Source organism: Helicoverpa armigera, chromosome 10, assembly GCF_030705265.1.
Source record: "Helicoverpa armigera isolate CAAS_96S chromosome 10, ASM3070526v1, whole genome shotgun sequence".
Taxonomy (NCBI): Eukaryota; Metazoa; Arthropoda; class Insecta; order Lepidoptera; family Noctuidae; genus Helicoverpa; species Helicoverpa armigera.
In genome coordinates this window covers 5,616,778-5,644,148 of record NC_087129.1, presented here as the reverse complement: position 1 = coordinate 5,644,148, position 27,371 = coordinate 5,616,778, and the positions used below count along the sequence as shown (strand labels likewise).

Sequence of the window (27,371 nt, the reverse complement as noted above, 5' to 3'; positions counted from 1 at the left end):
AGTTAATAATAAAAAGAGCTTTAAGGCCGCTTAAAGCTAAATTGGATAGAAAATCTTTTTTATTCTCAGAACCCTTTTTTGTCTTAGAACACCCAAAAGTAACACCCAAAGCTTGATCTTTGATGAAAATCTTGGAATGACTTCTTCTCTATTTGATAACTGTTTGAGGCACAATGCTCACACAAGTTGTAAGCCGACGGCGGACAAAGTCCATTCTTACGTAAGCTCGTTTTAAAACAAAGCAAACTGCGCGTATAAACGTGCGCATAACACTGCGAAACTAATCGCAATTATTCAATTTAATTATTAAACAAATCAAGCTCATCTTTGTTTAGAATATAAAGATCAGGAAAAGATACAACACGGTATAGATTAACATGAATTTATTTAGTTTATCAAATGTGTTTCGTGATAGTGCTGCGTAAATTCTAACAAATCATGTGTCCACAAACGATTCTCAAACATCAACCTTTAATACATAAAGCACAAATGCTACCAATTTATTTACGTTACACAATGTAAACTGATGTCCAACAGAGAATTATAATGATACAAACAAAAATGAATATTGTTAGCACCACAATATTATAACTATTACCACAAAACAAAACGATAAACGATCACGTTACTTCCTCGAACTGGGCATGTATCAATCAATAAATAATATATCGCAACTCAGCATTTAACAAATCAACTCAATAGTATGTAGCTTTAATTCTTTCAAAATTATAATAAACCCCTTCACTATGATTTTACCCCCATACACATTATTTCCCAAGGCATTGTCGTTTGTGAATTGAGTGATAATTCTTTATCGTGTAATGCTATAGAAATTGGCATAAGAATAAATTATTCTAATATTTAAGCTATTATTTACAGAACTGTTAAAACTAGGAATAATCTCATTCAACGTAAAAACTATGCACCTACTTCTCAAGGCCACAAATGCGAGGATGGTATTACACAATAAGTACATATAAAAGCACTTTTCACTGCCGTACGTAAATTCGTACTCTTATGAGATTCGCAATGAAAGTTAATTACTTAACTGAAATCAAATTAACATACAAAATTGTATCGTTATCTATGGAAAACAATACATAAAATTGAATTAATAATTATTACATTATACAAATTAAATATTTAATAATACATACTTTAGTAATATACAACCACCTTAATTTAAATCACTGGAAAGGCACTTGCAGCATTGAGAAATAAATAAACCGTTTAAAAATAATCAATTTAATAATACTTAATCGTAATAATAATATAAAAATATAGTTATGTCTATATTTACAGTCAAGTGACAAAATTCAATACATTACATTAATCTGTACCGTTTAAAAGAAAAGGTACTGAAATAACTATAAGGCGTGAACACTTAGTTAACTAGAATTAGGACTAAATCAAAACATAGGTAATCGTTTCTGGTGTCACGACTTTTCCAGTAATGGTGATTGTACAAGACGAATGAAACGTATCAAGTGACAAGTATCTCATTAAAGAAAAAGCCTTAACTCCAGAAAGCTGGTTAAGTGTCTCCGCTTACAGCCGTCAGGTAACTAACCGAGTAGTACCCAGGAGTATTAATTATAAAGTTTTAACATTGATGTTGAAGTCCGACACGCATTTACATATCCCACAAGATTGCACTGAATTTATCACACATTCGTCGAAGTCGTATGCATACACTGCGACGCCCTCGCGGGGCCATTGTTCAGTGTGTGGAGCGGCGGTGTGAGGACACCGAGGAATGTCAGTACGCGAAGTTATCACTGTGAGCACAGTAAGGCTGGTGCGGTCACAGCAGCGGTACTGGCGGCACGCCGGGCACCAACGGCTCGGGCACTCCCTGCAGCACGTTCTGGTAGTGATGATGATGCATCATGCCGTTCATCATCTGCTGGTGATGCAGCATCGTGGCGTGGTGCAGTTGCGCGTGCTGTAATGACGCGTGATCCCCTTTCTCCTTCATCACAACTTCTTCGCGTTTCTTCACCTGTTTGCGCTCCTTTGCGCGTCGGTTTTGGAACCATATTTTTACCTATAACAATGGGATTTCGTTAATGGGATATCCAAGTGGTTTTGATAGCAAATCAGTGATTTCTGTTTCTATTTTTAAAATAGCTTGGTCATTGCAGTCATGTGTTTTTTTCTTCTTAGCAGTTATTGTTATTAAAACGGGATGAATGTGGATACATCCAAAAATTTAGGATTGACCATTTTTATTTTGGTTGCGTATTATCAATTGCAGTCCCTATAATTAGGGTTTTCCTGTTACCCTAAACAATTTAAAAAAACCCCTCATTATTCCTAATTCATGTTACCTAATTAAGAAAATAATATTTTCCTTCTCATGTGAATGCACGGTATTATCCTGTTGAAGGTTTTACTAGAGGTTATTGAATTACCTGTCGCTCCGAGAGTCCGAGGCTGACCGCGAGTTCAGCCTTACGTCGTATGGTGATGTACCGGCTGTAGTGGAACTCCTTCTCCAACTCCAGCCGCTGATGGTCACTGTACACCACGCGGTATTTGTCCTTCGTGCGCGTTTTACCTGCAACAATGTCATCTTCTATTAAATATTATATAGTCTCCCCTCAGATTCTGTACATTGCAAACTTGTGGAAATCAGCCTTCTACATACTGAACACATATCCTGCCTAAGCTGGAGTTATGTAAATATTTTTTATAAACTACGTGTCATGAATGACGAAGCATTGTTTGTTGGAGCATTCTACTACTGCTTAAAATTATTGCACATTATCTAGGTGATGCATCGACAGGATACGGTAAGATGCACTAAAACATTTCGGCTGTTATTCACGCATGATTAACCAAAAACGTTAGTAGAACATCATTCGTCGATTTGCTTCATGAAAAGTCTTTTATATTCTCGTAACGAGGCACGCAGCCGCGGAGCGTAGTGTGGGGAGAGGGAACAAATCCCGAGGGCTCGATAAGGTAAATCCAGGCGGCGGGATCAAGGGACGCCGCGCGCTCGCGGCTTAGCGCGGATCTAGTCAGGACCACACCTTGCGACCGAGGGCAAACCCACTGCTCGAACATTGAACAGCACTGTGTTTCAACGTTTAAACAAAATTACATAAAGAATTCGTCCTTATTTTATAGATGATTCAAATCTGCATGAGTGCCTGTTTTTAATTTTCGTTCACTTAATGTGCTGCGATTGCAGTAGACGCAATTATTGGTTCCTATTTTTCGTTCTTTGTCGTAGAATTTCCGTATAATTATTCATTAAAATAATTAACTAAATGCACAAACGAGATTGTGTATTGAAACCTTATTGTTTCATAATGATAAATTGTACCGAGGTAATTAGAAGATAAGTCGGGCATGCGATTCGTTTCATATTTGCACAAGACCAGAGCAAATACTGCAAAAGATAAGTTATAAATTAGATTCGAGAGCATCGTGTAAGGTAATTTGTAATTTTCCTTGTGTTACTGAGTGGAAACTCAATTTTGAAAATTCTCCATTTAAAGAAGATTATAATCTTTATCTGAGAGATGCAATGTTTCTTAAGCTAAATAAGCTCAAATTTTGTTTGCCTAACGATCACAAGGCCACGTTTTGTATCTGTGTGTGCTTAACGTGAAGAATATTGAAACAAACCTGAAAACCCGCTATCGCATAGAATCTTTGAGTGATATTTACGTTTGAACTTTACAACACATATGTAGACACACAGATTAGACACTAAATCTGTATGGAATGGGGAATTCTGTGGGATTTTTCGTAGTGTCGAAAATGTAAATTTTGTTTACAATTTTTATCTGTAGTGTAGATGTCTCAACGAGTAAAATTACCAAGATACGTATATCTGTGTACATAACACTAAGACAGAGGTGAGGTGTCTGCTTGTGTGCCTTCTCGGAGTGTGTAAATATTCCTTATCTCGGTATTAAGAACTTCATAAATTATGTTTGTCACTCGCGAGAGAATCGCTGTGGAATTAGACATTTACGTAACAATCAGAGACAATTATTGTTAAAATTATGAGTAGTTATCCTGTTTTCTTGCCATTCTACATGAAGCTAAAATAATGAACTTGATATCCAGGTAACGTTAAAAAAAACAGGTAACTGGACGCCCAATCTTATACAGTATACTTATTACCACTTATGTTCAACTTTAATTGGTTCATTTCTAAAGTAAATAAAGTGGATAAGTATTCTGAATTATTAGCGGTATCTAATAAACAATAACAAAAAGGTAACTAACCTCAAAGTTTGGACTGCAGTAAATTCGATAACATTAACGCTTGACAAGTTATTAAAGGTACAATATACAAGCCGACAAGCAAGATTTTATTATATTTACAACATAATAAAAGCGATAATATTGTGTTCACCGTAAGGGGTCGAAAGACAACGCGTTGACATGTTTTCCTACACCACTCGAAGCCCAAGATAACTCTTTAAAGCGTTCGAATGACAGAAAATTATAAGTTAAATAAATTTCCGGTTAGGGGAGCAAACAGAAAGGGGATGGAAGATAACTGGTAGAACAAACAGAGGTCCAAACATCGGCGATACACTCGATGTGGCGTTTGATAGCAGGCGCTAACTGCCACGGTAAACTGCAGCCAAAACGGTGTTTTTTCTCCAAGAGAATAAATTCTTCATGTTCGCCCGAAAAATACTCATACTTCAGATATTTGTGCAAATTTTTTACTGCAAGCGTTACTACCCTACCCTGGCAGATAAGTAATAATGAAGGTCACCCTTATTATCGTATTGTTTTCGTTTACTTCTATTGTTTTCCTTTAAATGTTATTGACACTGTGACATGTAAATCTTTATAAAAATACAAAAGGATATAAAAGAAAAGCATTTTATTTGACATGTTCGGAAAATGCGATAATATCAGAGTGGAATTTTTGACTGGTTTGTTTGACTAACTACATTATAGGCTCTAACTATTAAAACTTCAATGTTAAAATAACCAAATTTATGGTGCAAGTAATAAAGTAAATAGGTGTATTATCATGGTAAGATTTAACCAAAAAATACTGGGTTGTTTGTGGTAGGCAAACATTGCGGGCGGGCGCGCCGGAGGGCGGCGGCGAATTCTGTTTAGTCAGCGGTTATCATGGACAAATAGGTGCATAGACCAGATAGCCCGACTGACAGATAACCCGGGCCAAGCCAGGCGGGGCGTATTATACAATCGAAGGTCTTAATGCAATTTTGAAAAAGGAACTCCGTCCCACCGACATTTTACCCGTAACACAGGAATTGCATACCTATTTCGGGCACCAGTCTCACACATTTTTTTTTTTTTACTCTGACTTTTAGATTAAGCGCTTTTGTCAAGCTGTAATTTGTGATGAGAGAATAAACATTTTTTTTTTTCATCATTCGTTTTCCATACAGCGGAAACGTGGGGAACTTTAAAAAAATATTTATTATTATATTTTAAACGATCTTACCAATTTTCAGCTTGTTCGGAATTTATGTAAGTTCAAATGTCTAGACTACGACTCAATCGTTGAGCTTATTTTTTACTGCATGGACTAAATCACAAACAAAATATATCAGTTTATAATTATACTTAAACAATAAAAAAGAAAATTTTGATTAATCAATCATTGTCACGGTGATTATGCAAAATATACGTAGAAGACGTGTAAAATGAAATACTTATGTAGGGTTCACTTACATACCTACATATGTAGGTACCAACCTATACCTAAGGTGTTTTTAATCTGAATCATGTTAAAATATAATTAGGTAGTGGCTACTACAAGATTTTATGTAGCAGTTATTGTACTTGTTATCGATTTCACCTATTTTCCCATAGTAAATCACTTCAGTATAACATTATTATTGTATGACTATAAAAGTATTTGTGAATGTATTAAACAATTATAGTATACGACATATTACTATTGTAATATAGGAATTATGATAAGGCAAGTCGCTCATTTACTTGAAGATAAACCTATATCGCGCACTCAATAATACGTGTACTTAAGTATTAATTAATCACTTTAAATAAACGTGCTATCGAATCCTATTCAAGAATAAATAAATTTTATAATAACTTTGAAATGTAAACGAAAGAATGAACTAAAATATTCGATATAGCCAAAGTTTCAAAAAATTACGTAGCGCGTAGGCGCTTAGGCCGTAGCAAAATATCGTCAACAGCGCTATTGCAATGTAACTTAAATAAAATGTACTGCTTTACTTATTTACTTGATATACAAAATTATACGTGTTTAAAATTATCTAACACGACCAATTGCTTGTCAAACACGTACTTCGGTTTAATTATGAAAGGAAAACTATTAATCGGGAGTTATCAGCGTCGCTAGCGGCTTTGTCGGCCTGCCGAAATCCCGCTTTCAGTTAACGCGCGGTAATCGCGACTCGGCTCCGATAGCGGTGTCTTTGAACATGTTGACTCAATCGCTTGTCATATCGCGCGGTTACCTTCTTGTAAGCGCCTGTAATGCGTTTTTGATGGACGAGGGCGCGGCTATCGGCTATCACGACGATAAATACTGCCAAAAGAATTATTTCGATACTTCAGCTTGAGATGACTGATGTTTCGATAACTCGCAGATCTGATTTCAGAGATTTAGAATATTATCAATGTTTATCTACTATATTCCCGAAGTACATAAAGCGAGGGTGAATTAACATCATCCGTGTGACCCTCCGCACTCCCTCGGGAGGCGCGGCGCTGTTTTTGAGGAAGGGCACGCAGAGGGCGGAACATAAAGTGGCTCAGGGCAACTTTATATCCAGTTTTACTTCCATTTAGAGCTCGAAATACATGAAGTTCCAATATCAATGGCGCCATTAAATGAATATTAAAAAACGCAAAATATTATTTGACAACCGATATAATGATATCTCTGAATACATTACGATGTCCAAAATGTCAACTTTCGTGCCTTCCATTATCCGATTTATCATCACGTGTTTATTGTTTCTAACGTCAAAACAACGCAAATGTATTTAAATGTCGAACGCAATAATGAATCGGTAAGCGTAGGTACGCTAATTACCGAATCACCATGATCGATGGTAGACGCACATCATACGTCATACATTGCACGCGGCATGTGATGAACTCGTTCAAAATAAACTGAGATCAAGTCAACAATCAGTTTTTAACGCACAGCATGATAGATATATTGTGTGAAAGTCATTTGTCATCTAAAAGAACGCAAAAAACTACATTATTTATCAAAATAAAAGATAATGACTAATAATCCCCGCCTACTGTCGGCTCCTGGCGTTTTTGCAAGCTCCCTGGTGCGCGACAACCGCATAGACAAGAGAGAGCCTTCAACGCCATCCGAAATAATTTCTCGACATCCATTCATGTTTCGACAGCCATTTGTCAGCCTCAATATATTTATCTCGGCGAGCGTGAAATGTCGACAGTCGACAGTAATCTCCCGCCGAGAATTGGGATTGGTGAATGTAGACAAATAGAGATTTATTTCTTCGAATGTCCCCAGGTTTGTGCAAACACGACTCGGAGACAAATACAGGCAAGAAGTTTTTGTACACAGAAAGCCGGTCGGAAAGGACATTGTTGACACGACTACAATATAAACACGTATTACATGTGTAAACTTGACACGGTATTGATGTAACGTAGCATAATACTTCCAACGCAGTATCTTTGTAACATTGCTCCAAATCTACATGAAATTCTTTATCTTTGCATATTTCCTCACTATTGTTGAACATAGATTTTTAAACTTAAATACGCTCAAAAATATTTGAAAGGCAATTGAAACGCTTGTTCAATGCCAAAAACTGAAAAATCTTTTTTGGCATTGCAGCAAGTTAGCAGTAGGTACGGTCAATATCAAATTGCGGTCGAGTTGTCGCGAGAGCAAGTTGGCAAAGATTTAACTTGTTCAGTTGGGTCCCGGGGGCGCCGTTGTCCGTGATTGTCGCCGGGAGCCGGAGCCGGGATCCCGCGCACAGCGGCCGGGATTAATTGCTCGCTCCATGCACTCGCTCCCTAGGCACGCGTTAACACACAACCATTCCAGTAAACGCAAAATAACACATCTAATTTTATGCCCAGTGATAATTGCAACGACTTGACAAAATTACGAATAGGGAAGGGTGACAAGAACAAAATGTGCACATAATTCAAATGCTATGGTTTTTCTAATTAAAATAGTAACTTCATCAGTTATCTACCAGTGTTAGTATGACAAGTTCAAAAAATACATTGCGCAATTACCTTTTGAAGGTTTAATTGGCAAGAGCTAGGACCAGTTAAGCCAGTTATCTCGCAGTTTCATAATAATTACTTATTCTGAATAATTCTGATGAAATACATTCTATTTTTGACATTCTGATTTTAAACAGATGCTTTTAGCAACAGAATACATTTAAAATGTATTAGTAGGTAGTACAATCTAAGGATGAGTTGCACTATTTAACTATAACAACAAGCAGCGGTGTACTTGCTGCCCATTGGCATTGATCAAAACGGTTATTTGACGACTGAAAATGGTTGAGTTATAGGTAGTTAAATGGAGCAACTCATCGTAAGATTCTTGATTTTTTTTACTTAAATAAGCACATCATTAATTTTATATCAATTTATTTATTTATGATTTTTTGGATGGGATGATACCTATAATATTTTTTTTAATCCTACTAATTACTCTAACCAGAACTGAAGTCACAGTTTCATGATTTTATACCTAATGTGAATTTATATTTTTTCTAATAGGCCACATTCAAGAGATTTTCCAAACGACACTGAAGAAGTTTTGTCCTATGAAAAAAAAACAAAACTTGGTCTAAGCCGAAGAGACGTTTACATAAATATTAGAACTACTTTTTACATTTCTGTAGTGAATACAAAAACGCTTCTTTCTTCGCTAATATTCACTTAAAACAAATCATAACTTTTTAATGGCGGTCAAAGCGTTTTCAATTATTTCTTACGTACATAGAAACTTAATACATGCTACGATAAATGGGAACACTGTTATTATGTATCTACTACCTGGCCAGTACCCAACCCACATTGATGCATCACTGCGCACATACCTAAGGAAACGAGTCGCATGCGCACGCAATGACGCCATCTTGGAAACACATTGAGTACCTATAAGGCAGAAGTTTCAGTTAAGCATACTCATAATTTAAATAAAGAAGAGATATTAAGTACTAAACAGAAATGAGACTGCGAACTTGCTGTCTTAAATCTGATCCGACAGTGCATTTCGAGATTTGGTTCTGTTCCAATATAATAAACGTATGTAATTTTTCTTTATTAATTGATTGCTAATCAATAAGCCCCTGAAACACTGTCAAGTGATAAAAAATAAGCTCTATTTAAACTAAACAGCCATAGAAAAACAATTGTTTTAATAGACTTGTTTTTATACAATAAACGATTAATTTATTGTAGGTATATTAAGATTTATTAGTTTATCGGTAAACTTATGCTCCTTCAGCTTAAAATAGATTTAACTAAAATTCAGAGATATATCTACTTAAACATTACATGGACCACCAATTACGATACCTACTCGCATATATACTTAATAAAAAATGCAAACAAATCAATTAAACAGTAACAAGTTTTTATTACTTTATGATGTAATTTGTTTATGTGATTACAATTAGAAGTGTAATAATTTAACTTTGAAAATCAAATAAAAAGGCATTAGTTTACGTAGGTAGGTACCTATAGCCGCTGAAAAGGCAATTTAGAATATTGTAAAACCGACCTATCCAACAAAGGAACCTTATACCTACTAAACTTTTCTGTGAAAGTGAAGAAAATGGTGTCTGAGGGAGATGTACAGGAAGAATGTATTTTAATAATCAGACAGATGTACAGGTTACCTAAGTGTCTAATCGGGTCATGTCGAGAATTATTCTACAATATTGAAACACTATTGAATGGGTAGAAGTGATACCAGAAAAGAAACAAATTAAGGGTAAATCATTAGCAGCATTTTTTCAAATCACATGCATTTATATCAATTAGGTAAATCTGAGTTTTCTCGTTTTCCCGACTTCCAAGAAGTCTTAACGTAGTTATGTTGTGTTATGTGCCATATGACATATACCTAGGTGAAATGTTAACTTTTTATTGTAGGTAATAGGCAGTGCAATTTTTCGTTTCATCTTATTTATTTTTTTTAAGTTCTTCTTATTGTTTAATAATCTGTTTTTATTTTTCAAATATTTTTTTTTTTATTGTTTGGTAATCTATTTCTTATAAACAATAACAAAAATCCGTACATGAATCAGTTAAATATAGGTATAATTATAAATCATACAAAAGCAAGGTTAGAGAAATACCTGTAAAACAATTATTTCGCCGCGGAATTGTACGCAAATTCGTTGGAATCCATCAGTAGCAGGTGTTTGTTACCACACAAATACTTTTTTAACAACAAACCTTTTAATATATTAAGTAAATCCATTCTTATCCTGTGATCTGAACCCAACAAAGTGCAGTTAACAAGTTTTTAATTGTTCAGGTAAAAAAATATATACCCGTACGGTCTATTGATTGTTAAGTTATCCATTGCGTCCATTTTGACTTTCCTTAAATAATTAAAATATTCTTGATATCTCGCTAAACAAGTTTGGCATTTTATTTAACACCTCTGTCTGTATATTTTTATTTTTTATCTTATTGATGATCAATAAAGTTTATTAAAAGTGTTTTATGTTTATTACACGTCAACATGTTTTTATTTACTGGGGTTTGACATTTACTGTTCAAATGGCGATTACTTAGGTACATATTTTAGTTATTCAAATGTCTGAAATAATGAAATTCAATTGCATAGATTAGTCGGTTCCTAAGTAGGTAAATGGTGTTAACAAAAAATCTTACATTGCATTTAAATTAGGTCATTAGTAACTATTTGTTTGTGATTAAGGTAACTTTAACTTTACATTGATTCAAAAAATGTCTTTATAATCCTTCTCCCTTCTCCTCTATTTATGTTCTGACACTACACGATGATAGAAAAATACACCTATCTATTGTTTATGTTTGCCTAATTGTTAAATTGCATTTATGAAGCATTAAATATAAGACAATCACGTTATTGCCTACTTAGTGGAGCCATTTTACAAACAATGCCATTTACATCTCAGTTGGGCATTTAAATAGTAAACTTTATGACCAATTGCCTTTGTGATAAAGAAATGCCGCCGAACATTTTTAAATGGGCTGAACAGAATTGAAAGTCTAAGTAGGTACCTAGTTATGTTAAGTATATAGTAAGAGTCAGGATTATTTGTATAATTTTCTCGCGCCCTCTTTATTACAAACCCCAAAATATAATATTAAAAGATGAATGCTAGAAATTCTACTGAAAACCTGAAACTCTAAAATGTTCCCGCTATAGTTCTCGTTATTTCTCATTCTGTATGAGAAAGACTCACCCTGTATGTAGTTTCAGGTACCCTACTGTTCCCTTGCTGTAATTTCGTATTATTTTAATAACTCACTTGTGTACGCTACCTCAAAATCGTAAATGAAATACCTAGATACCTACAAATTATCTGTTTTTGTATGTTTATAACAAAAGAGTTAATATGGCTTTTTGCTCATTGTTATGTTTTTTACAAAGGCGGATACTGAGATAGACAGACTTGCTACCTAAGTAAATAAATGATGTTCTAGAAATATATTGAAGTTTTGTAATGTCCGGTAAAGTAAGTGTGTACATTTCTGACCATTAGAAAACTAAATGCAAACGCGTTTCGAGTTCACATGACATACTGAAAACATTCTAGTTTGTTTGGTGCATGCAGAATCAAACTAATCTTCTCGTATTATTATTCTTCATCAGATTTATGACAGCAAATATTATTTCATTATAGATATGAGTCACAACCATCGGTCACAACACAATAGTGTGACAGCCGTTACATGGAAATCAATAAAATTCTTTTAGTCCTTATCGATATCAGCGAATTAAATATTATGCTTTAGTACAGTATTATTCATCGGTTCCTATGTATAATCGAGCGACGGGATTAATTGACAAACTAGAAGTATTATAAACTGAGTTTTCATTTAGGATTTAACAAAACAGGTTCTGTAAATTATGCGCTACGTTACGTTAAGTTAGCACGCTAAAAAATGTAATTTGTTTGTTCTTAAAGCATAAATAATAATTTTAATGGGGTAATAACGCTGTTTTTAATAGTACACACATTTCATAGTCTCCTAATATCCCAAAAAAGAACTTCACTTCAGATCTGCATTTGAATAATACTTACTTAGGTTGTTTTTTGGGAGATATTGAGGGAATGTGTGAATGTTAACTATTTACCTTCATTTGAAGGTATTTAACAGAGCCTACACCAAAAACAGATTCTTCGTTTTGTTGGTGCATTAGGTAAAGGTGGGTAGATTTGAAAAATATTGTTTACTTTTTAGTAGGAAGGTACGCTGATTTAAATGATTGAATTAATGCTTGTTTAGTATCCGTGGTGACGTCTTAACTTTAAATAAATTGAAAAAGATAAAAACCTGGATTGGGCTGTGTCTGGTAGTTAGGTTTCTTCATCCATTCGTATGGTGAGCGCGGCGGGGCTGGTGGTTGCGCTGGTCGTGAGCCGGGGGAGCTCTCGCTGGGGCTGGCGAGGTCGCCTCGCGCCGGGGACGGCATGTCCGCGATCTCCCGCTCCCCAGGCTCCCGCTTCGGGAAGTGATGAGGATCCGGCGCCCATTCTCCACCCGCGGGCGCTCCGTTCCATGCGCACCACTGTTGCTCCTCGAAGTTCTGGTGCTGCCAGCCATACCAGCCGCTGCCGTATTGCCCGCCCTTGCCTTGGTACATGGCGAGCGGATTAACGTAATTCACCATGCTTCGATCACCGTCCGAGCATCGCACATACACTCGCTGTCACAACACCACCGTTCTGTTACAGGTGCAGGTACGACAATCTAGATACACCACACGCGACGTAGCGGACGCGACTGAGCGAAACGAAGGAGGTAAGCGAGGCCGGCTGCTCGGAAAACGGGAGGGACGGTGTCGGTATCGGAGGGCGTCGCCGAGCGCGGCCAATGAGCGCGTCGCCGGCCCGCCCCGGCGCCCGGCCGCGCGCCGGCCGCCCGCCGGCCGCACTCCGCACGCCGCCGCCGCACTCACGTTTCATTTGCCTAATTACTACAAAAATAATGAACATCGCCATAATGAAGTGTGCCTTTTGTCAGGAATTCCTTTAGGCACATATTTTATTTTTCATAGCTGAACTGGTTTATGAACGAAATGATCAATCTGTCTAATACAAATATGTATGTAGAGGTACAACTTGTTCATGTTTAGAAAAATCGATATTTGAATCCTTCTTCCAATGGGAACATGCCATGATCATACTTAGGTATACTTATCTAACTTCAAATAATTACTCAGAAATTAAGAAGATACTTACTTAGATACGTAAGTAAGCAAGAGATTTTTTTAAATGTAGGAAATGGAAGCATTTGAAATCTTTTCAAATTAAATCATCTTTTTCATGAAACTGAAAATTTAGGCAAGTATAAGTAATAATAATAACGTTAACACACTTGGGAACAATGAACTAACCACCTTTCATCGCAATAGGTTGAGCCGTTTTTAACCCCCGACGCAAAGAGAGGTACCTACCTACTTACAAGGTTTAACTGGTCTGTCTGTGTATCAGTCTATGGTATCGTAGCACCCAACTAAATATTCTAATTTTCGTTTAGAATTTTTGTGATAAATATAATTTTATCCCGACTGCCATAATGCCTCATGAACATATCTGCTGAGTCGTTTCATATATAGTAAAAAGGCTGTTTTATCAACAACAACAGCAGCTCAATTTTAATAATACTTTATTTGTACTTTATTTACATAGATATTTACAATACATATTTACAATAAAAATCAAAAACTATCCTAGTAAAACAAACAACTAAAAAGCGTCAAAAAATTCGTCCCCATCGCTGTCAACTGGGAGCGTGCCCAAGAGGCTGGCAGCATTACCTCGTTGGATCGCCATGCTGATTCTTTGTCCGAGGTAATAGCCAGCCTTCTGGTCGCGAGAAGCGTCAACCAGCCGCCTTGAGAGATCTTTAAATAGAATGTGGGCATTCGGACCCCACGACCCGAGGGTTTCAACCCCAAACGGTTCGAAAATATAGTTTCCGACAAGGCCACTATATTTCCGCCGCTTGAGGTTCTCCGCAGCCGCAGCGGCAGCAGCAGCACAGCACGCAGAACTTGGAAGGTGTGATGGCGCAAGAGTATCGACACAGGTTGCGTCCCATACTAAAGGCCTACCCATCTTCCAAGGGAATAACGACATGCCGTCTGGTCTCTTACCGTCGTCGCGTGCCAAGCCGTTTGGTTCTAATACAGCTGGTACCCCGACGCGACGGCAACAAGAGCTCGATGTATAATGTCATTGATGTTTGCATGCCGGGCAATACGGCCCGCACTGCGGCTGCACGACAGGCCGTGGTGTCCGAGGCTGGTGACAGCCTCACCACAGTGGCAGCGATGAGGGGAGCAGCACGGTGCTCCTATACGTAAGCAAGTAGCGAGGCGGAAAGTTGTATCGTCAAACATGGTGCCAATATTTGACGACGGTAGTGCCTGAAGCCAAAGCCCCGACTCCCATCTACCCACAGCCAGTAGGCGCGCTCGCTCAGCAGGAGTAATTGCCGTTTCTATCAAACTATTCCGGGTTACTCTGCAGAGCGGCTCATCCCACTGTCTTTGGGAAGACGGGTTGCTGGGTAAATTTTCGTTCGGGCAAGTAATTTTCCATGCATCCATAGCCTCGGCTAAATACGGCACCTCGAAATCAGCCAGTGTTGGAGTGAGAATATTCCTGGTTAATTTCTCAGTGCCGTGAACCGAGGATATGAATGCCGGTAAACTAATACTGGTAATTTTGCGGACGCCGAGACCTCCCATCCGGATGGGCAATGTGGCTTGTTGCCAGGCTCGGTCGTCCAGGGCCACATTGCGAATGGAGCTGAGGGTATGGCGGATAATTTTATCAATTGGGTCTAAAAGGTGGCTATGTTTAAAGAGATGAGAAGAACGGAGGTAATATGTAAATTTAGGACCAAAACAGCAGTGTCGAATAATTGTGATGGCCGAATGCATTGTAATTTTTAATTATTTTAATAATTGAATATTTAATTCTTTATTTTAAAAAAATAAAAATTCGCATCGGTCACAAAATTTTAAAAATGTTACATTACAAGAACTACTTACTTTTCGCACCTGGATAAAACATAACCTTGCCTGATGAAAGGTCCATCCAAAACTGAAATGTATTAAAATTGGACCAGATTTTGATGATATTAGCTAACATGTTTAAGTAAGTAAATAAATAAACAAACAAACTCTTAAGCTTTGTAAAAGTTTCTAAGTAGCTTTAGAAAAATAGTTGGTTACCTATAGTAAAAAGTAATTAAGTAAGCTAAGAGGCAGTATCTTTAAGTACCTATAGGTTAGTAGATAAGGAGTGTACCTACTGAATTTTCATAGACAAAGCAGGTATCAATGTTTTTTTTTTTGTACGTGCAAGTCATGAAATAGTCAGTTGCGTAAAACTTACATCTTACTAAGTACTGTTGCTACGATACTCTACCATTATTCCTTTGTAAGAGTTATTAAGAAAAATATTTTAAATCAACCTTACCTAAGTAGCTTCCGTAAAAAATACTTATGCACTTATTAAGTGGCATGCTCTTAAGTGGTATGCAGTAAGTTAAGCTGGTAAGAAATTACTCCAAGGTTTTAAATAATTTAAATCTTATGCAAGGATGAAAAGATGAGAAGTAGAAGATTGTCATGGTAGGGGCATGTAATTAGGAGGGATGATACGCATGCAACATAGTGTGTGCTATGTATGTTGGTAAGATGTAGTAAGATGGATGGAAAGTAAGACCTAAGAAAAGATGGATGGATTGCCTGAAAGATGACATGAATAGGAAGGTAGTGAGTGCCAGTATGACGAGTGACAGGGGAAAATGGATGAGGATGACATATTGCGCCGACCCCAAATAAAATTGGGAACAGGGCAAGAGGAAGAAGAAATCTTATGCGAATGCATATGTCCATTAATGTGCGCAAAATCCGCAAAGCTCAATGAAAAGAAGCTATTACCCACAGGAAAAAATACCAAGAAATTAATGCGATAATAAGCATTGAGTAAGTATACCTAGATTGTGTCCTATCTTATGTAAAATCCATCTGCGCGTAACGTAACTACTTAGATAAAAATAATAATTGGGCTAACCCACTAAAAAGCAAACATGTTAACACCACACCGCTCAAAACGGAATACCCACCCATTACACGTAAACTCATTGTTCTAATTAAAAAGAATGGCTTAGAACTTTACAACAACAAACAAAGGATTAGATTTTCGGCACCATGCCTTTTTCAAAGTAACCATGAGTAGAGGAACTTAGGAGCCGATACCATACGTGCGTTTATTACTTAAGCTACACTTATTGTTATTTTTTTTAACAATACATGAGGCTTTATATTTTTTCTAAGAAATTCTATAGCACAGACAGACACATGCCTATGTACCGACGGCGTCAGCGGAAACCTTCAAAAAGGAGGTTGTTATATGGTTATTGTTATGTATTGTTTTCTTATCTTTCTAAAAAACAGATGTGCATGAAAAATGGCAGGTACATAGGTATTCAAATAAATAGGGATGCGCGAGTGAATGTGGAGCCAGTTAAAATTACCTGAATGCTGTAGGTACCTATAACAGAGTTAATCCATACCCATTTACCATTTTCGAAGTATGTCTTAGGCAAGTATAATTACTTATTAGGAACATCTTTTAGTTCAATATTTTAAAATTGTTTATTGAATGTCCAAATAAAATTGTTTAAACAATGGTTTATCATTTACAAATAACACATAAATAATCCAAACAAACAAAATAATCTATATCATAACACGAAAAATGCATAAATGAAACATAGGAGCGATGTCGTAGCCGCGTAGCAGTTTCGTAGCAATAGACGCAAAAAAATTGGAGTGTAACTTTTAGAATTTTTTAAAATTTATTTTGAATAAATGATTACGTTGGTTGCGTTGCAATTTTGAATCATTATCATTTCAGTCATTATCAGTTCACCAAGATCAGGTTTTTATGTAGGTAAGCTAAATAGAATTTCTCACAAAAACCAAAACCGCTTACCAAAACGCATATGCTTATTATTATATTTGTGTTATGCATTGATTAGATAGATACATTTTGAGATTTCTTAAAAGATTCAGTATGTGTAGTAATGTACCTACAGTGTCCCACAGAGGGAAATTAATGTGTCTGGGGCGCTAACCACCCGTAGCTTGGACCCTTTTAACGATATGATCCTCCTAGCCGATTGTCGGCCACGGCGGCTGTTCTGATACAAAGAGATTAGCCAACTGCGCAGGACATAAATATTATTGTGCACAAACATTTGCCCAGACACAGGTGCTCTCTCTATTCCTAGACTCTAATAGCCCGATGGGACGGCAATCCGACACGACCAGAGACTGATCAGGGGCGCGATTCTACTAATTTTACTTTAGCGACATACGATTCACATCCAATCACGACTCAATTACGATTGAAGCGTATTTCTTTAAAATAAACGTTTATATCCGTTTTTGTGATTCAATAATGAATCCTCTGCAAATTATTTACGATTGCAATATGATTGTATATAGCACTACCGTATAGACCAAATGGCAGACCAATCGCAAACCAATAGAATGTCATTGGAATACGATTTGTCTTATATTAGTAGCAGAATGCCCGCTAAGGTTAAAACTGCTATTGCGATTCAATTTCTATTCAATTTTAACATTATGGCTGCTTTATGAAAATTATTTACTAAAATCTACGTTACGATTAACAAACACTATTTTATCTATCTTTTGTTTTGCTTTCTAGATAGGAATTTCACATAACGTGTATGGAGCCAATATAAAAAAAAATATATTCGGGTTGCCATCCACGACAATGAGAGTGTAGGAACAGATTGCGCCTGTATCCACCCAAATGCTATAATACCTACAGTAAGTACCTACATAATAAGTAGTTCATACATAAGTATGTCCTGCTCTGCTCCTCATGCTAATCTTCTTAGAGGGAATAGCCGCCGCAGTCGTGCTCGCAACTTTCTAACAAAAGACTACGACTTTTTTTATATATTTTTTTTCAGAACATTGTAGAAAAGTAGACGCAGTACTAATCGATGCAGTCGATGTCCAGGCACAGGGCCCATAATCAGGGATATAGATGGCGCAAATCACGACCGAGATAAAATATAACCTATGTTAGCTAGGGAAGAATTTAGCTTTTTAAGTTGGTTTAGTAGTTTCGGAGCCTTTAGGTACAAAGAAACAAACAAACATTCCTTTTTATTATACAAGTATAGATAGATTATTATATTTCGTATAGACCACGGGACTACAGAGTCCCGGATTTTTGGTAGGCGAACGTAGGGCCGAAGCCAACACGCTGAAGCCCTTTTGAGACAACTTTAACGAAATGGTGACACAAAACCGACGATTATCCCTGTATTCACTAAAGAAATGAACCTAAGGACAATCGCCAGTTCTGTGCTAAACTACCTATTGCTTACTACCTATAGTTAGAAAGTAGATAGAAACATTACTTTGCACAAACGCACACACAAACACAAAACGCACATCTCTCACCCTAAACCATATACCTGCTCCGTTCCGTCGTGGGTAAAAACGCACATCTCTCACCCTAAACCTTGTGACCTTAAAATACTAATATAGGCTTTTAATATTAGCGGGAATTAGCAGTTTAAAAGCAGGGAAGATTCGAAGTGAAGACTGTTTTTTTTTGTATTTTTGCTTCACATATAGCCTGCTGAGCCGTTTATGTCGCCTTTCTTCATTTTTTAGGAAGCTTTAACAATAATACAACAGTTTTAAAATTCCTCACCCATATTTTGACTCATTACAAGAATTCATGGGCACAATTCATAGTTGTTTGATTTACGAAAATGTTATTATTAACTAACCTGTGGAACGATATATTGCAACCACCGTAGGATTCACTTTTACAAGTATAAACGCAACACTTTTTCACCATTTTAATAGTTTAAATTGATTTAATACAAAAAAATATATAAACAAAATTTTAAATGCTGATTACGCGCCAAGAATGTTCAGGGTTACCGCTAGAAAAAAAAACTTGAAAAAAATTATGTTGTTTATGTTTTAAGAATAATAATTTATATAAATAATTTATTCGTATAATAAATTAATGCGATTTTTATTAATTTGTTGACTTACAATTGTTAAAATAAGATATAAATATATGTGATTCAATTGTTTTTTTGGGAAGACAAAACTGTTGATCACAACATTTTTTTAAGCTGGCAAGGTGTTAGAAAGAGACAAACGGCCTCCGTTCTGACTATCCCTCTCGGCTCGGATTTGCTTCTGTTTATTATGCAACAAATTTAGTACCTTATTGCGTTGGAATAGAGTTCATTTTCGTAAATATATATTTTGAGCGTGCGCAATCTTGTTTATTATATTACATCTATGTGTCAAAATTAAGATTTGGCACAAAGGCTAGAAGGCCATGCCATTAAAAATTATAAAAAAAAAACTGTTGTCTATGTAAATATTCAATTATCTGTGGTTTCGTTTGGTACGCGGTGGCGGCGGTGTTTCGTGATTTCATCTCGTGTGATTTACGTTATATTTCAGTTAATCCAGGGCGATACTAGTTGAAAATTATTTCTTGAGGATAGTTTGTAAAGTTCGGTATTTAGACATTAAACATGTCGGCGGACAATATTGAAAAACTGTACCAAAATTATGGTATATTAGCCGACGCTAAAGATGACATTTCTAAGGTAACCTAATCTAACGCCCCTTAATTTCACAATATAAATGTTCCCTTTACTTACAATCCACAACTATATTCATCATAATTTTGTGTATTATTTTAGCATGAGAAAGAATACTTGGAAATATTAGCAGCAGTCAAGGGATCTGACAAGGAAAAACGTTTAGCGTCACAGTTCATTGCGAAATTTTTCAACAGCTTTCCAACTTTGGCTGATCAAGCCATTGAGGCTCAATTCGATTTGTGCGAGGATGATGATGTTGCTGTAAGTATAGATTTTTGTATATTCTATTCATCAACTACCTAGCCTTATTCCAAATACATTGGAATTTGCTTCCAGTTTAACCAGATGTACCAGTACCAGTGTATTTTATATCTTTTCAATTATATAACTTGATCTTCAAAAGCAGTGCTTCATAGTGCATTCCTGTCATTCATCACACTTTTTCATCTCTTACAGATCCGTAAACAGGCTATCAAAGATCTGCCAACATTGTGTAAAGATCATAAAGAACACACTCAAAGAATTGCAGACATATTAGCACAACTACTGCAATCTGATGACTCTACTGAAATAAATGTAGTCTCAAACTCATTGCTAACCATTCTGAAGATAGATCCTAAAGGTGCACTCACTGGAATGTTCTCTCAAATACACCAAAATGCTGATAGTGAAGTCACAAATGAAATTGTTAGGGAGAGATGTATCAAGTTTCTAGCAACTAAAGTGAAACAACTTGGCAGAGAAGTCATTACTAAAGATGCTGAAGAATTGATTATTGCTGAATGCAAGAAACTCTTGGAAGTAAGTTAAATCATAGACAATTCAATCAAACCTATTTACCTTTGATACTAAGGCACATGTGCTTGATGTGAAATCTGACCAACTAACATAATTATATCTGTTTTAGCTGCAAGATGTTGTTGCTGAAGAGTTTGAGCACATAATGGAATTGTTAACCTGGTCCAAGTTAGGAAAGACTCCAGCTGGTAAAAAAGAACTGGTACAAATTGTAGCTGCTCTTGCTTTTACACCTGATGACTGGCATCCAGAGGATCCTGAATATGTGGATCGAGTTATACATTGTTCCCAGCATGCATTGCCTTTGTTCTCTGTAAGTTTTAGACATACTCATTTATGAAATTTGAAATACAAAAAATGTTGATAAAGAAAAACATGATTAAGCATACAAGTTTTTATAACCTTTTCTGTCATAATATTAAATAAAGCCATTTTTTTCTCTAGGCTCTCGTAGACTCCACTCAGTTTGTCAACTTCTTCTGCGACCATGTACTTCAAGGATGGAACAGCATAACAACACCAGAGGGTGGTACAGACACTAAACTGGAGCTGTTGAAAATATTTGCTGAGATAACAGAGCATTGTGGAGAACTTGAGAATCCACAGCAAAAAATTGATGCAGTGTATGATTTGCTAATGGTAAGTCAAATTATGAACTCTAATATTATAAGAAAAATTTTACCAATGTTAAAACAAACACTTCATATCATGAATTTAAAATTAAGTTGAAGGTATCTAAAAAAATACAATTTGGTTTGCAGAAATATTTACCAGAAGCACCAATTGAACCTGAAGGAACTGAAGGTGAAAAATCTGAAGAGAAAATAGAAGACTCCAAGACCACACCATCACTTCAATTTTCTCATGTGGAGTGTGCACTGTTTGCCCTACACTCACTGTGTCGCAAGGCACCTGACGCACTGGTTTCAGATGCCACTAAACTGAAAGCCTTACGTCTCCGACTACAATATACTGCCCGTCTTACACAAGGGTACATCAAAAAATTAAAGGAGGTTACACAAGTATGTTTTATGACTACATGGAATATTATTTTGCCAAATGTCCTAAAATTTCTCATTAGACTAACTAATATTATTTTGTAGAGCCAAAAAGGTGAAGACGCTAATTCTGAGGAAAACAAGTTAAAAATTGCTGCTCTGAAGACAACTTCTAATATCAATACCCTTATAAGAGATTTGTTTCGCACTCCACCCAGCTTCAAGAGCAAAGTTCAACTGTCATTCCAATCCAAGAAATCTGAAAAAGAGGTAAATATTAATTAATTGGCTGGGGCACTGCTGTGCCCTCAGATGTATAATAGATAGTGCTGTATCCATAATTTTCCTTTTCTAAAGTAAGCATATTTTAATATTACAAATTTGTTTTAGGAGAAACACACTGCAGATCCTGATGATACAAAGCAATCGCCGGTACAAAAACGACACCGCCCCATTACGTTTGATAATGAAAATGATAAAGAATCTCCTGAGAAAAGGTCACGAAGTGGAGATAGGAATATAAAAATGTATACGCCGCCGTCAGGCAAATACAGCTCACGACTAAATAATAATGGAAGGTTCTCTGGGAATAATTCGGGAGGGAGGGGAGGACGAGGGGGATATGGTAGACGTGACTTCAGAAACAACGGAGCCCCGTTTCGGAGGCGGAATAACTACTAATTTTCGAAGTTTCCCAAAAATGCACCAATAATGACAATGATTTCAATTCAAATTATATAGAACATATTTTCTCCTGATGACAGCATAGCATAATGCTAGATGGATTTTCCTTTCCTTTATGTGAGGCATTGGGAATTCAAATCCAATTCCATCTGTTTGTTTATCAGATAGAATAAGGGATATGCAGTGCAACTGCACATGATATATTTTGTTTCTTGGATATGTCTGTATTGATTAGGCAAGCTGATTAGTTTCATCAATTCCTTTATATCAGCTGCAAAGATTTCACATAAATATTATTTTGAGTAGGTGATGTTGCAGTTGACTTATGGGCTGATTTTCGTCTACAAAATTTTTTTTAGGGGAATTTTATTTGGTTGCATAGTTTTTTTTTCGTTAAGGGCAATAGATGGTACGTTGTCAACAACAATTGAATGCAGTTGTTCCTTAGTTTCAGTACCCATTTCGAGTAGTTCTGGTGCACAATGGTAAGTAGCCCATTTGAATTATATTTATTTACTAGTCCCTAGAGCAACTGACAACTGAGTAGGATAAGATGTATCACCACTTTGTAAGTATTAGAATATAAACAAAATTAGAATAAGTCAGGAATCTTCATCACGCTGACATTGTGTGGAAATGCTGTTAAACTGTAAGTAGCTAGTAGTTGTAAGTTTTCTACATACAGATCCCACCAGCTACTGGAAACAACGCAACATTTCTCCATAGGTTCGTTTTATTGACTCTTCCAGGTATTTGTTGAAAGAGTATGATGACAGAAGACTCCTGCAATGGTTTTTTAAATTACAGAATACTTTGGAATTCACAACAGGATTAAAACATTTTAATATAATTATTTTCTTTTATTTCAAAAACAAAAATAATCCTACATGTAATTTATACATCAGTTCATATCAATATATCAACCAGATGCATAATATCCAACATCATCAGTCTCACTGCAAGGCCCTGGTGTCTTCTGATCTGATACATAGAAGAGGAATGATCATTATGCAGCACTCTTGTTCAAGGCAGATGGGCTATTTCAGACTTTACAGACACTTCAAATTTTTCTCAAGATGTTTTCCTTCACCTCCATTCAGTCATTGAAGTCCAAGTTAAGTACTAATAAAGACCACATTCATACCTTGTTTAAGTAGCAAATCTATGGAGTAGACCTTTTGAAAAAAATATATAGAAACTGATACACTTATAAATAATACATGAGCTTGAGATTCATAAACTTTTATTACTTACAATTTATTTCAATTTCTTGTTTTATGAAGAAAAAAAATCCTTTTAAAACACAATCAGGTTCCTTATTTGAAATAGCCACACCAGTTGGCCAACTCACCATAGTGAATTTGTAAGTTACTTAATTTGTAAACAGGCAGAAAAGAATTGGGAAGTAGTCTTCTGATAGCTTCATATCAAAAATAACAAATTCCTTGATCGGAATACTGTCCAGGTCCAGAAAATTGTTTGAAAATGGGCAGTCCAACTTATGTATTCCTTACACACTTGTATTCAGCTGGATCTAAGCAAGATTTAAGCTAAAAGTTTATGAAATAATACAAAATGACTAATCCTAATAAATAACAGGGAAATAGATGTCTTATCTCATATTGTCCACCACATTACACATGATGCGATCCAGTTCATAACATGGATCTTGATTAGACACATCATTGGTGTTACAATCCATGTGTTCCAATATCTCTACAGGCACCTTAAAATTGGATTCTATTTCATTCTGATCTGGTAGACTTTGTAGAGCACTTTGCAATATATCTTGCACTTTATCCAAGTGCTTTTTGAACCTGAAAGGAAGTTAATTGCTTTAATAGGTGATTGATTTATAATTATCATGCAAGTTGTGGCAGTAATTTATTGATGCATTACTACTCATTTTTCTTAGACACAAAATTACAAGAGCAGGTTGCAAATTTATTTCCGCTCAAACCTAAATGAAACAACCATTATAACAATACCTTGTTGCAGTTTCAACACGTTGACGTTTCTGTAGCTCCATCATCACTCTTAAGGTTTCTCTTGCTTGGTGAGGTCTAAATTCATTTAGTAAATGATGTATGTGTATGAAAAGCAAACTGAGATCTTCAACCTTCTCAGCCCTTTTAGGAGAATCAGGACAATGTACCAACAAGTCTAATAAATCCAGAAAGTTAACAAGTAGTGAGTGATTCAACTTCTTCAGTTCTCTCCTCCTCTCAAAATGCATAGGATATAATCGCCGAAATCCCTAAAACATAAAATTTCTTGTGTGACTGCAGTATTGTTAATGAGCTATCTCTGTAAAACAGAAGAATGAATTACCTGGCTCTCCAGTGACCTGATTATGGTGTCGTCCGCATTGAAAGTGTGTCCAAACATGGAATACGAATCATGAATAGGGCGCGGTGGTAAAGGTGCTCTATTTCTTCGCACATTCTCATCAGTATAGAAGTTTATATACTGCATGGGCGGCAATGGCAATGAACTAACTTGCGCTGTTTCGGAAGACATGATTTCGATTTGGAAACCAAAGGTATTACAAAAAGGCGCAGTGAATCTTATGAACTAGTTTATTCAATTTTTTATAATGTACAACACACGGGCATAAATTGCACAAGAAAGAGACTATTATTTGGAATAAGATTCTGTTTCTCAAGAATGCTCCAGACATACAATTAATTAATACAATAATGACATTATAATCAATCTATCTGACATTGACATGGACAATTTGTAAATGACATTTGAAACAGGAACAAGCACAGTACAGTTACGGGCTTTCTAGACAATCAATTAAATTGAATATTCATCGTTATTGTAGTCAGCGGCGGCCCTAGCCATTGCGAGGCTACGTGCGGCAGGTCTATGCGAGGCCCTTTGTCCTACGTGAAAAGTCTGTTGTGAGCTAGGAGTTATTTTCTTGTTAATAAAAGGACTTACAAGCGGCGCTACCTTCTAGGTTCGGCTAAAAAGGATGAAAAAAATAAAAGAAGTGGAAAATACAGCACCCGCGAGCGTAGCGAGCGCAAAAATTTTTGAGCTTTGGGTCACTAAAGCACCTAAACTTGTATATTAAAGAACGGTGCAAGGTGAAGTGAACATTTTTGAGATTGGGACATAAAAGTACTCTAATCATGTTAGAATGAACGGTACTGACAAGCGAATAGCCGCGAGCGTAGCGAGCGCGAAAATTTTTGAGTTTTGGGACATAAAAGTACTCTAATCATGTTAGAATGAACTGTACTGACAAGTGAACAGCCGCGAGCGTAGCGAGCGCGAAAATTTTTGAGTTTTGGGACATAAAAGTACTCTAATCATGTTAGAATGAACTGTACTGACAAGTGAACAGCCGCGAGCGCAGCGAGCGCGAATTTTTTTAAATTGATTGTTTAAAGACTCTCAAATTAAACTCGGAATTAAGCACAAATAAAAAGAATCCGTGACTGGATCGAGAGCCAGTTGTTTGTGTTACGTTGGTGTTCCAATTTTTTTGTTAAATTGGGAACTCAAAAAGTAAACGCAGAATGAATAAGAAATAAATAAAGAAAAATATTTTTTTTCTTCGACCAGACATATATGTATTTTTTAGTTATATTTTTTTTATATGAGTGTGGGTCGTAGCGCGAGGCCCCCCCAAGCGCGAGGCCCTGTGCGAAGGCACAGTTCGCACACCCCTAGGGCCGCCACTGATTGTAGTAGAGTTAAATTGAAGATTGTGCAATGATTTTTAGGCAAGGCTAGGATTGTTTTATGCCGCACCTGAAGGTTTTATTATTTAGCGCCACATTTAAGCATGAGTGAAGAAATAACCTAGTAGGCGCGTCTTAGACGTTCAATTAAATTACGTAATGTTACGAATTTAAGACAAAGAGATGATTTTTAGCGAAAAAAAATTAACTAATCAATAATTTTATTCTAATAATGCATAATGTAATTTTTTCGTATGTCTCCTAGACCTAGACGACGGGACTAGAGAGTTCTAGACTTTAAGTTGGCCAAAAGCAATACACTAAACCTATTGAGAAAAATTTAATGAAATTGTGACCAAAAACCATCCAAAAACCGACCTTACACTTTAAAATGGACAATCCCCGTTTCTATGATAAGCTATTGTTAACTATGAATAAAAATTACTTGAGCTCTTGTGATGGAATGTCAATGGACTAGGAATGGGGAAACTATGGGAACCTCATCTGACGAATGCCTCACGATAACAATGTAAACACATAATGTGTGATGGAGACTCGCCAGCTCACTAACACCAAGGGGGCAAGGGGGCATGAGCCTTTGAAGGGTGAAGATGTCTCGCTGTAGGTACTTTTTAAACTGGGATTACGAGCAGGAGCACTCGGTATACCCGAGGAGTTGCTGCTCCCTGTCATTTGCCTCAGATGCCCTGCGGGTAATATGGCACAGTTTCTGCAGATCCATGGGCCTGTGCAACAACTTCATGTGAACGACAATTAAGGATAATTGGTTCGGTCAATGACTTGACTTCATTCCCTTCATTCATATTCAATTTCATTCTTGTCTATCTGTCTGTTTCTAGGTCTCTAGCAAAGAGTAAAGTAATATATAGGGAAAAGAGAGCCCTCTTGCGTGATAATCATGCAAACCTATTTGTCAATGCGCCATCTCTCTCTTTATTGGCCCCGAACTACCTACATAGCTATAGCTATAAAAATATATTTATGCATCATATTCATAACATTTTCTATTAGGGTTAATAGCACCATGTAACTATAACATTGGTTATCGTTATAGTTACATTATGCTACTTACCCTAATAGAAAATGTCATCGTTAATATAGTAAAAGGTCGAAGAAAAACAAATAATTATTATGTATTATTACTTTTTATACGCGTGTACGCAGAATGCAAAAGCCGCCATATTGATATTTTGTTATGATCGATGATCGGTTTTGTTAAGTTACTTGGAATACTGACACCAGGTCTTTTTAGATTAAAATTGATATTTGT

At 36.3% G+C, this 27,371-nt stretch overlaps 3 protein-coding genes across 5 annotated transcripts; 1 reads left to right on the top strand and 2 right to left on the bottom strand.

Annotated features, from left to right (window-relative positions):
- Nucleotides 1–366: 366 nt before the first annotated feature.
- LOC110377322 (homeobox protein CDX-1) lies at nt 367–12,996 on the bottom strand. Of its 3 annotated transcripts, none has more exons than XM_049840879.2 (3): nt 12,532–12,996; nt 2,415–2,578; nt 367–2,047 (listed from the first exon to the last, which is right to left on the bottom strand). In XM_049840879.2, exons 1-3 carry the CDS (start codon nt 12,866–12,868, stop codon nt 1,805–1,807), a joined length of 744 nt encoding a protein of 247 aa, XP_049696836.1. In that variant the 5' UTR covers nt 12,869–12,996; the 3' UTR covers nt 367–1,804. The 3 variants fall into 3 exon arrangements, with proteins under 3 accessions (XP_049696836.1, XP_021191842.1, XP_021191843.1); XM_021336167.3 differs by having other exon boundaries at nt 2,415–2,575; nt 12,532–12,995; XM_021336168.3 differs by having other exon boundaries at nt 2,415–2,560; nt 12,532–12,995.
- A 6,677-nt stretch (nt 12,997–19,673) lies between these two features.
- Nucleotides 19,674–23,232, top strand: Cass (cassowary). Its single transcript, XM_021336138.3, has 8 exons — nt 19,674–19,905; nt 20,002–20,163; nt 20,359–20,703; nt 20,810–21,013; nt 21,145–21,339; nt 21,462–21,722; nt 21,804–21,968; nt 22,089–23,232. Exons 1-8 carry the CDS (start codon nt 19,831–19,833, stop codon nt 22,377–22,379), a joined length of 1,698 nt encoding a protein of 565 aa, XP_021191813.2. The 5' UTR covers nt 19,674–19,830; the 3' UTR covers nt 22,380–23,232.
- Nucleotides 23,233–23,608: 376 nt separating this feature from the next.
- LOC110377305 (mediator of RNA polymerase II transcription subunit 7) lies at nt 23,609–25,098 on the bottom strand. Its single transcript, XM_021336139.3, has 3 exons — nt 24,714–25,098; nt 24,371–24,639; nt 23,609–24,199 (listed from the first exon to the last, which is right to left on the bottom strand). The coding sequence occupies exons 1-3, from the start codon at nt 24,900–24,902 to the stop codon at nt 23,995–23,997; spliced, it is 663 nt and encodes a 220-aa protein (XP_021191814.1). The 5' UTR covers nt 24,903–25,098; the 3' UTR covers nt 23,609–23,994.
- Nucleotides 25,099–27,371: the final 2,273 nt, after the last annotated feature.